Below are 12,208 nucleotides of genomic sequence, written 5' to 3' on the forward strand. Positions count from 1 at the left end.
GGAGGATAGGGGAGTAGGAATAAGTGGAGTAGTAGTCGGAAGGACGTGGAGTAATAGAGGAACTTCCCAAGGACAGCGGCAGGACTGGAGAACCGCTACACGCTTCATTGCGAAGACTTTATAGCTTTCCTTCTCCGCTCTGATTCCTAGGCTGAGAACTCGACCATTTCAAGCTCTGCGACCCTCTGCTTTCATCGACAGTTACGCTGGAGGTTTTTCGCGGGGAAGATGAACCATAGGAAAGTAATAGAACTAGCTTGAGATAAGGAGAAACAGAGGTTAAACGATTACAAGCACTAGGGTTGTAATATGAATGTATATGTTTTCCGAAAGTGGGCTCATTTTACTTTTAAAAGATAACGACCTATTATTGACTTCACTGCGAAAAGTTAATACTGCGGCTGTATAAAGAAAAATATACCGTCACCTAAAGAGGAGGTGACTTATCGGGGTCTGATTTGAAGGGTTGACTTGAGGCAGGATGGCGATTCTTGGTGGAACTTGGTGACAGGAAACATAACAAAAGACACTGTTGTACATACAACACTGTTGTATGTGCCACAGAATTTTTAATAACCGAAGCAGGTTTCGACATTACACCATAGCTGATAAAATTGACCTTTAAAGATTGACCCTGACCTTTGAAAATGATATAGTGTAATGTCGAAACCTGGGTAGGTTATTTCTCTTAATTCTATTCGGGTTTTCACCGCGTCCGTTGTGTTTTATTGACAACAGTTTCGCTGACATTGCAGTCAGCGTCTTCAGGTCGAAGGTGAGGAAACTCGAAAAATTGTTCCGCCTTTTATAGGCATAAAATTTTCCGCCTTATATAGGCGGCGGCGGCTCCCGATCCGGTGAAAACCCGAATAGAATGGAGAGATCATCTAATCAACGCCGCGAAAATCTTCGAACCTACCTGGGTAGGTTATTAAAACTTCTGTGGAACATGCATCTCAATGTATCTTCTATTATGTTTCCTGATTTGAAGGGGTTACACTTTAGATCGAGTCTCCCGAAGACTTCGGGAAGAGAAAGGGATTTAAGATCCCCTTGCTGTGGCCTTGCAGTACATCAGTCTTGGAGAAACATCTATTGCTTTTATTTACTAAATGAAAAGTGGTAAATGTTTTCCAAGAGAAACCTCTGTTCGGATATGCGAAGCACGAACATTTCTCCGAGCCCTGATATAAACGAAATGACTTTTAGGAGCTCGGGCGGTGCGGCGCCAACACGATTAAAAAGTTATATTATACATATTTAAGGTGAAAACGTTTTGCCCACATAAGCAAAACCTATAGAGATAAAAGAGTGAAATTAGGATACGCGATATGTGGATGGTTAAATCCTCATACTAGGTATTTAAGTATATACCTTTTCAGGCTATTTAATCGACTGGAGCACCATTTTATTGTCATTTGCGTAAGTTAAAAAGCAGCATTCATTCGCTTAAAGTCAAAAATTAGTCCAGTGGCAAGTCGAAAATGTGTAGGCGATTCCTTCTCTTAACGAAATGATCTCATTGAATGAGTAAAAAAGTTAGAACTCTAATGACGTCCTTAACTCATAAGTGGACGACAGCTTTGAGTTTCTGTATTTTATGCATTTATTCATCCGTTTATTATCTCATAGAAAATATAATCTACGATCAACATCATTTTTCGTATATTTAAGACAAGCATCGCCTAATGAGCACGTATAAGAATGCGTATTTTTAAATAAAATTTCCATTATATGTGATAATAGAGCATATTCAGTCGTTGGAGTACAACAGGTTGGTTCGTTCATTTTTTTATCGTCGTGTGTGGTCGAGTATGAATTATAAAGATACAAATATATTTCCGTTTTCAAATCCGTCGCCTACTTCTCGAGCCATTCGCGACGAAAAATCGGCGGTGGAATCCCTTCAGCAGGTAAAGTGATGACGTCAAGGGCTTATGCCGGGTGGATAACCGCTTCACAGCTACACCTCAGCCTTGGGCAACGGTTTCGCGCAGTTTGCTGCTGTTTACATTATTGACGGCGATTCCTCCCCTCGACGATATGATCTCTTTGAACGAGTAAATAAAGCAGAACTCTAACGACGTCATCAACTCATAGAAGCTGGAAGACAATTTAAAAGTTTTCTTATTTTATCTAGCTGAATGGGGAAGATATTTTTTCGTCGCAACTTATCATCTTCATCTATTTAGTGAATTATGTTATTGAGCTGTGATTTGAAGTCTTAGTGAACAATCCAATTGGAGCAAGGGCGTACTCAGGATCAAAGCTAGAGGGGGGCAAGCCGTGGTCGTTCCGGATGTAACACGGAACAGGTTAAGGAAACCAAAATTTCAACAAAATTATTACAGCGCTTTCTTAGTTTTTAAAATTATTATCTCGAAAAACTATATATTAGTTACTTTTTTATATCACTTTTCTTGGATTTAAAGAAAACTTGTTCAAAACTTTTGTTTTAAACTAAATTTACTTTTGATTCTAGCGGGGGGGGGGGGGGGGGGAGCAGCTACCCTCGCAAGTTACGCCAATGAATGGGAAGAAAAATTAAGGAAATTTTCACAAAAATGAGATATTTCCAATTAATGGTCTTCGCTTATGTCCCAGTTTCTCAGAGGTACTTCATTAAAATTTCCAAATATTTTTATTCCATTCGCAGGTTGAAGATCGGTTGGCGGAGGCTGTGAACGAGGAGATAATCGAACCCGCACTGCGCGTGTGGCGTGCTTACAAGTTCGCGAAGCGGCGACCCGGCTGCGCCCTCTACACGCTGTGCACCATCAACCGGCAAGAGGAGGAGGAAGATGGCGTGTCGTCGGCTCAACGAAAGAGGAAGCAGGCACCACGCGTCGGACTCAAACCAATCGTCACCAAAGTTACCAGGTGAGCGGACGAGTTGATTCGCTGAGGGAAAAAAACGGTGACTTCGTAGCCGTCCTCCCGCAGGAGAATCCGTTACGTGGGAAAAACCAACTTTTCTTTTGCTCAGCTCCTCTGGGGCGTGCGATTTTTTATAGTTCCTCCATGGCGTGTGCGAAGCCGCGCGAAAGGATCGTGCATCTTTCACCGCCACACTTATAAAGTTGAGGACAAATAAGACAATTTTTAGGGCAGGGGCGTAGCAGGTTTGAGTATCAACATTATTCATGTTTTACCATCAAATTTTCTTAAACTTACCTACATTGAAGGTGTTGTGATCATGCTATAAAAACTCTTCCGACTAATCTTTACAAAAAAAAACCTCAAGAGTGCCTTTTTCTGTCTGCGTTATCGTATACTTGAGGACAGTTTCTCGGCAAAGTTGTTAGTTCATCTAGTGCGTTCGTTTTTAGTTCCTCAATAACGTGCGGATTCGCGTGAAGGGATGCAGGAAACCATATTTCACCATCACGCTCACAAAGTTACGCACAAATAAGACAATTTTTAGGGAAGCGGCATAGTAGACGAGAGTGGTTTTGGGTGTTAGTCTTACCATTGTCCAATTTTAACCAAAATACCACTAGTTTAAAATGGTCCCGGCAAGTTAAGTTTCTCATTGATGTTCTTCATTTTCGGTTACTACCGCGTCAGATGCTGTGGCGAATACAACAGTTTTCTCCAATACCAATCAAAGATCCCGGAATTTTACCAATTTGACAAAAAATCCAGGAATTACGCCACAGCAAATGACCTAGTAGTAACCGAAAATGAGGAATTTCATCGCACACTGCGGAATTCTCCGTTCTCACATCGTTCTCATAGAATTTTATCATTGTAGAATAATGCCATGACATTTCATTCACGCAAATAACCCTAGAAAAGCCAGCAGGGTGCCTTTACGGAGTCAACGGTAAGTTCACGTCAAAGTGCGACAATTCTATAGAGGATAAATCACTATTCTAGACCGAGATTCGAGTCCGCACGTAGCATAGATGTCGTAGTAGATGCCTAAATAGTACAAGTGGTAGAGCATCTTGCTCTAATGCAGGAGATCTGGGTTCGAATCCGGTCAAGGTATAAATTTTTCCTCCGTGAAATTATTACACTATCATGGAAAATTGTAAAAAATTATTCATATTTTACCATCAAAATTTCTTGCACTTAGCTACATTTTAGATTCAGTGATTATGCTAGAAAAAATCTTCCTACTAATCGTTATAAAAACACCTCTAAAAGTGTTTTTTTTGTCTCCGTTACTGTATATTTGAGGCAAAGTTTCTAGTCAAAAATATTGAGCCCTTACTTAAAAATTGTAAGAAATCTGTTTCTTCACATTACTTTCCAGCTCCACAGAGCTGTAAATAATTAAAAACTCTATAGAAAGAACAGTCTTCTTTTAAATAGCAACGATTGTCTCTCGTACATTCCCGCGTCGTGTGGTTCAATTCTCTGTTTCCAGTTTTTTTCGACGCAAAAATCCAATATTTATTTTTTCATCATCGAACAACAGCCAATATGGCTTTATAATTGAATATAAAAATTATAATCTGCACATTAAAAAATATAAACTATTAAAAACTATAAAAATAATAAAACATAAAGATTCCGGATGAAGAGGCCTTCAGTATCGGATAGAAACTTTGACTGCTAAAGAAACTATAAAAACTTGAGTATGTTGTATATCATATTACAACCTTCCAATGATTACCGAAAACTATAGCCTTCATTCATGATTAACTAATTTCAATAACAAATTAAATTAATGGAGGAAGGTTACAATACGTGGAATTTCCTTACGCTAAACATGCAAAATTACTCTGTTTCGTACTGACCTTTGTAATTAATACCCCGACCAATTTAGACGACAATGAGTCATTTTCAAGGGGGGAGCTGCCCTTGAGGCAACCTTTGAGACCAAATATCATGTATTCTAAGTTACTTTATAGGAACTTTGTTTCATCATTATGTAATAATGTTGTCACTATGAGTTCCTTTATAATCTCTAGAGCCTCCGGCTCAACTTTGTGGAAGTTCATTCTAATAAATGAAAAGAAAAAACTGTACTTATCCACCAATTTATTCTCGTGGTACAACTAGTTTCGACGCAGTGGCGTCATCATCAGGAACTTTGAGGTCAGTACGAAATGATGTAATTTAGCATGTTTAGCGTACGGAAATTCCACGAAGTGTAACCTTCCTCCTTTTATTTCATTTGTTATTGAAATTAGTTATTCATGAATGAAGGCTATAATTATTACAGAGGCTTCCGCGGTGAGTTAATTGGTGATTGTTTTTCGGGTTCATTCCGCGTTGACTCATATTTTGCGGGCGACAGTTTCGGGCGCGATCCAGCTCCCGTCTTCGGGTCCAGGACCCGAAGACAAAGATGAAAACGGGAGCTGGAACGCGCCCGAAACTGTCGTCCGCAAAACATGAGTTGACGCGGAATGAACCCGAAAAACAATCACCAATGAAGGTTATAGTTTTCGGTAGTCATTGAACGGTTGAAATATGATATACTCAAGTTTTTTTTAGTTCCTTTACATCAGGTACAGTACCTGATGATGACGCCACTGCGTCGAAACTAGTTGTACCACGAGAATAAAGTGGTGGATAAGTACATAGTTTTCTTTTCATTTGTTATGAGTTCCTTTGTTCACCACTAAAAATCGTTGTAGAAAGCGAAGGCCCGTAATTCCTAGATCCTAGAGGACGCCGAATTACCTTACGACTCCGGAGGTCATTAACAGTCATCTGTTTATGTACTTAATTCGTAATTATATTTGTATCAGTACTCAATATAATCTTTCTTCCTATTTTACGAGCATCTAATACAGAGAAAAACTCTCTAGGGACATGTTTTCGCAACGGAGATTTTGGTAACACATAGGAGCTCGTTTCATATGGTTTGGTTAATAAAGATTCGTCTGGTTTCTTCTCGCCAAATTCTTTACCGATCCTTACAGAAGAGTTTGATTCGTAGGGAAACAGATATGCAAACAGAGACCATTCAATTTAAATCATTTATATATGATTCGAAAGTCGTAAACGTACCTAAACATTTCGAGTCCTCGACCTCAGAGTATCGAGCATAGCACCTGTTTTCCTCATCAGTAGAGCAGCCATTCAAATCAATGCATTTTATTCATACGAGAAGCAGGGTTTACTGAACCGAGGCACACCTACGACGCGACGTCCCTTGGCTTCTGCTTATGGATCGCAAGCATTTTTTGCCACGTGGGAAGTAGAACTAACAGTTCAATGGCATTCTTTTTTCGTCATCGGGAAAAAAAGACAAAACCGTTCGCTCGAAATACTCGGCCGTATCAATTCCTCGTTTATCGCTATAATTAACTGCATTTTATACACACATAAGAATATAATACCCACGTATGTAAAAAAGCATGATAAATCTGGAGAAGAGACCATCCGTCACAGATTTTTTCCCGTAAAGTACCAGTGACGGAGTGGTTTCGATAAAATGACATCGTAATAACTAATGTATTACTCAAAATCAAGTAATGGTACCCAAACATTATAATATTTTATTTTATGTCCGTCATGACTCCAAAATGTAAAGAAAATAAATTTGAAATTAAATTCGTTATTTAAAACTATCAATACAGCGCAGGATTATTTGGTGTGCTGCATGCCATTCCCTCATTAATTACTGCCATTCATTTTTGTACGATATCGACCTCATATGCTATCAAGGTGACCTTCCGGCGAAGTTTTCATTGGAACAGATTTAGTGATTTGTAAAAGCCTCATATCTATTCATGAGCTGGATAGAATTCCGATTAAAGTTAGGAAGTATTTTCCAGTTTTATTGAAATTTCTCAAAGTCATCCTCCTAGCGCGCGCCTTCAATTGTGCACTCTTATTTAAGCACGTGTTTCTCTAAAAAGAGCACACGAATGGAGATCATATAACGTGTTCACACCTGGTCCACACCACGGAAAATCAAGCAGGTGGAGAGGGCATCATAGTGAGGTACTTTTCCCTCGATATTAATACGGTCGTTAGAAGCGCGCCAGGGATAACGGTTACAGCGACGGAGAGGTCATTCAACCTGCCGATAGGCCGCGCCGGAGTGAAAATTAGGATCCCCTCAACAGCTGGCGCTAAAACGTAACACAATCAGCGGTAGGTTCATTTTCAATGAAATATTTTTGCATTTATGAAGTTTCATTTTTGCCTTCGTTGTACTTGTCTGACATCAATCATGAAGACTAACTTAAGAGTGTATATTGAAACTTGTATTATCCAACCATAATTTACTACAGCGATGATTATATCCATAGGATACGAGGAAAAAGATAGCTTTTAGCCTAGTTTCAACTTTTTTTTTTTTTAACTTTCGAGATAGAATTTAGTAGGGCAATTAGCACTACATACCATCGATATTTAAATCCTGGAAAAAACTAACTCACTCGAAAGGACACAAAAAGGGCAAAATTGACTTTTCTGCACAAACCAAAATTTTGATTACTTGTAATCATAACAATTGATGGCAACAAAACATTTCTAAAATGAAAAAAAAACTTCTTTCCGCTGAATGAGCTTCCTTAAAACCATGTTTCTACGAACTCCCAGTCTCTTCGTGATTAATAACTGCCTCGTAGACAACTACCCTGATGCCATACACCTAGGTGTACATAAGTAAAATATTTCGAGCTATTTTAAAGAAACCACATATTTAAATAAATATAAAATCATACGAAGCAATAATGTAAGTAATATTGTAAGCTTTCTAAATGACATTTTCACTCAAATGTGAAAGCATGCTATAAATTAATCCGAGAAATTAACATTTGCATCTGCACAACAGACTTAACAACGAAGTTTTTTTTTATTTTTCCTGATTTGAATTTTCAGTGACAAAAAACGGAATATAACGTGCGATCATTTCTACTATCGTCAACATATTTACAAGGAAAAGAGGCTTTCGAGCGATTCGAAGATAAAATAGGCTTCAATGAAGACTAAGGCCCAGTTTCACCAACACGGATAATATTCTCTATTATCTCAGTTTTCAAAAACTCGGTTAAAATCATTATCTCAGAAATGTGAGGGCCGTGTTTCACCAACGACGTTTTATCCTAGTTTTCAAAAACCGAGATAATCAGAATAAATGATTTGGCTTGTACGTTTTTCATAACTCTGACGTGGGAAAAACAAATGACGGTAAGCAACCGTATGACATGGAATCACCTTTAATAAGCCGGTAAGTGTACAATCAAGTACAGAGTGATAAAATGAACAGCAACAGTATTAATATAGACAATGAGAGTTCGAAAAGCTCAAATATTAAGTTTTCGTGTAAGGATTTATTAATTTGTCTTACGAAATACCACGCACGGGTAGTAAAAAATAAATAAAAAACAAATAGGGGAACCGCGTTTAGCAAGAGCAAGGAATGCGAGAATATTGCGGTAAAAAAACTTGTAAGCACCTTTGTTTAATGCATCGTTATTTAAAAATGAAAATTTTTAATTTACCGAGACTCCCACATTTAAACAAACACAGTTCTTGGTTATTTTGTGCTACAATAATTAATTACGTCTCACATTGGTAAAATTGCGATTTCGAAGATAACGATGCTGTTACATAGGTATTAATTCAGGAAGAGGACAGAGATAAAAGGTTTTTGTACATATATGTAAGAAAATTCAAAGAAAGGCTTATGACATTTATGAATACGAACATATTTTGGCAAGAGTTGTCGGAAATATTGGCTCAAGGGGAGCATAGGCATGGAAAAGCTCAAGTTTAAGAGAAAGAAACGTGAAATTTCTTTGACAAGGGGAGATCACGTACCCCATTATGATGATAAAAAATTTTCCTCATGTCTATGCTTGCTACAATTAAAATTATTCATATACTTGTCGCCGTATGATCAAAACGAAGACGAAAAAAAAGTTTTGCAAAAGTTGCCACGACAAAGGATCGAACCCTGGTCCCCTGGGTGAAAGTCGACGACGGTACCACTACACCAACTACCCGAGATATGAGATACCGCGCTATTTTAGCATTATAAATTATTATTGAATAAGGCTTGTTAAAAGTACCGCATGAAAATTAATTAATTACAGCCAAACAAAGGCCCATTCATTAGAATCACCACCAGTTTATAGATGTGTTCGCCATTCCAAATGCTATAAAATATACGGCATTGGAAACCTCCACTTCCCCTTGTTAGTAAAATTCGTCTTCTTCAATGAGAGCGAGAACTGCCTTTGCAATTTCATATGCCATTTTGGGATGAGTAAATAAATGTACTTCACCATATATATGAAAATAATCTGCACGCTCATTTATACATAATGAACGTGGTCTCCGAATAGAATGTCGATATTCTTCATCGCTGTCATTCGTATTTTCCGAGAGCTGGTGAAGCTGCATGCGCGCCATGCCATCTGCCCTCAGATTAACTCGGATAATAAGCTTTGAACTGCGGAATATCGTCAGTAAAAGTATAAACCGAGATAACAGCCCAAAACCGAGTTAATGCATCTAGTGAAACACGATTGTTGTAATATCTCGGTTTTTGAGGATATTATCCGAGTTAATTCAATTATCCTCGTTGGTGAAACTGGCCCTAAATCATTGATAAACAACGGAAAATGTGAGCCTGCCATTACCAGCGTTAAAATTGTGATAAATATTTTTTAAAGTTTAGTTTTAAGATAGTTTTGATAAAATGATTTTACGTTTTTAAAGATTATCCACAGGAAAAAACGTAATATCTGAGCATACTTCTCACTTGAAGTCGCTTTTTCTTTTTTTACCTATAGGGTTATATTCTACCGGATATTTTCCGTACGCCAAGGGCAACTTAATATTTATAAATAATTTTCAGTCCTAAAATACGGAGGGAGATGAATTGATAAAATAAGTTCTGAAGTAATTTTATTAATTTTGAACATTCTGAATCAAAAGTAATTTACGATACTTATCACCGAAATGAAAAAATTTGAAAATCGTTTCGCTGCCAAAAGTACCTAATGGGAAAACAACTATGTATGAGTGCGAGAAAGAGTACCTTATATTTACAGCAAACACTCTCAACAAACTTACATGAAAGACTTAGCAGCTTGGATCGACGTTGCTGCCACGCAAAAACCTTAAAGAAGCAGCAAACGCGGCCGAAGGAAAACAAGTATTCGTGAATACCCATGCGGTGCGATTACTCTGAATGAAACGAAGAAGTGGATGACTAGAAAAAATAAGAAGCCTAACCTATTCTGTGAGAGTACCATGCACTGCATTAATTTTGCACCATGGTGGTACTAGGAAACAACAAGCTCAAAATAATTGCACGGCGGGAAGACTCATCGTTAATTCACGAGAAGGATGTAAAAAAAAAAGAAGGGAGGTCAACTATTTTCTTAATGTATGGACATTTATAAGCCACAAAATTGAAACAATAGCACGTGAGCATTCAGACAGCTGTACCAGAGTAGATAATAGTTACTCCTAGGTATTAACTTTGAAGTTGTTTAAAAAAACTCGCTGTGTTATTAATTTTTGGTAAACTTGATAAGAGAGATTAAAATAGATTAAGATTCAAGCTCATATTTCATGAGGAGCCGTTACTTAAATCAGGTTTTATTACAATCTTTATGGCGGACTTGACTGAGTCTGTACGGATTTAAGTCTTATGGAACCAAATGGCCATAATTCTGTTAATGAAAATTCATCCACTCCTGGAATGGAATGAGATCTCTATTTTATTCAATAAAGCGTCCTTATCAGAAATGGGTTCAGGTTTTACTCCAGGTCAAGGCGTGCATTTTTCTAAGGGTCAATTTTCTCAATTTAACCAAAGGATGGCGCTCTCCTCGCTTGATAAAAGTTATATCTTTCACATCCCTTGCTTGAGTAAGGTAGAGATTATTTACGATGCCTTCTTTGGTGCTCCAAGTCAATAAACCATAAAAATAAACAGAAATAAGCGGCATATTTTTAAACAGATTTTTTTATCTCTAAATTGGGAGGAAAGATCGGTTTTCGTACGACAGGCAACAAGTTGATGGCGATAGCAATCCTGCACGACACGCAAACCTCCCCATTTCACTCAGATTATGAAAATAACACGTGTTTTTTTTTGGAGGAATTCAAGGCTAACGTACTAAATTTGGACTACTATCTTCAATGCATTTTAAGCCCGCACGAAATTCAAACCCGTTTGAGCTAACCGAATGAAATCAGTCGCTCTTTCTAAAAGGCGTTTAGATCTGGACATAGCATGGCCGTACCCAGCGAGGGGAAGGGGGCGCAGCTGCCCCCCCAGGTGCAAAAATCGTAAAAGTCTCTAAGAAAAATTAGAACTGAATTGAAACGAAAGTATTCAACAAATTTGCTTTAAACCCACGAGTATAAGATATGTAACTAAAATACAACTATTTTTTCAAGGAAATAATCTCAAACTAATAAAGCGCAGTTATAATTTTCTTAAAATGTTGGTTTCATTCACTTTTTCCATGCTAAAATGTCATAACTTGGCTTGACCTCCCCTAGACGATGACTAGTCATGGCTAGACTAGACCATGACCCCCCCCCCCCAGTTATGATCCTGGGTACGCCCTTGGGATATAGGCGTGATTATTTTTACATGAAAAGACAACCATAGATAATATTTTCTCTGGTCTCTCCGTCTTATTCAATCGCAGAAAATATTAATTTTCGTCGTGTTGTTCCAATAAAATTTGTGAATGAACAGTTATTGAAGACCCATCTTTGGAGCTCTAGGAATCGAACGGATAGGTGCAGGAATTCGTTTTACCCCGAACAATTAAGGACTTTAACATACGCAATTTCTTTTTATTTGTTAATGGCTGATATCCTAACATCCCCGCACATGTCTATTGAGGCAACTTGGGGGGTAGTACCTAGAAGTAGATAAAATTATGATTTGGCTATCGATGAAGTGGCATCATTATCCCTAGTGGTTAAATGATGCATCTCGCTGAAATTACTCGTGGAGTCATTGCAAGCGCAAGGGCACATGGTAGAGAAAGAGAGGCTGAACTTGGGTAAAGATACCATACTGGCTACTTATTTTAATTTCAAACCTCTACAACACGTGTTTCAACTGACTCGCAATCATTATTTGGCAGGAGAGTAGTTTAAACACGTGCTGCAGAGTTTTGATATTAAAATAAGTAGACAGTATGACATATTTTCGCATCTTTCAACTATGCTGCTCTACGATATCTCTCCCGAAAAATTAAACTCGGGAATCCCTACCTTTTCTTCATAGTTACATTATTATCACTCATGAAAAATA

The 12,208-nt window shown here is 37.9% G+C and overlaps 2 protein-coding genes across 2 annotated transcripts in view; one reads left to right on the forward strand and one right to left on the reverse strand.

The window, feature by feature from the left end:
* The window catches only part of LOC124154201 (serine/arginine repetitive matrix protein 2), a 109,963-nt gene that overhangs the window by 66,636 nt on the left and 31,119 nt on the right, over positions 1 to 12,208 (reverse strand). The gene's annotated exons all lie outside the window — the stretch shown is intronic.
* LOC124154202 overlaps positions 1 to 12,208 on the forward strand; it is a 29,621-nt gene that overhangs the window by 13,324 nt on the left and 4,089 nt on the right. The window contains exon 3 of the mRNA XM_046527782.1: positions 2,657 to 2,880. Within this exon, the coding sequence (XP_046383738.1) occupies positions 2,657 to 2,880 (224 nt within the window). The remainder of the gene's footprint in view (positions 1 to 2,656; positions 2,881 to 12,208) is intronic.

This window comes from Ischnura elegans, chromosome 2 (assembly GCF_921293095.1).
Source record: "Ischnura elegans chromosome 2, ioIscEleg1.1, whole genome shotgun sequence".
Classification (NCBI taxonomy): domain Eukaryota; kingdom Metazoa; phylum Arthropoda; class Insecta; order Odonata; family Coenagrionidae; genus Ischnura; species Ischnura elegans.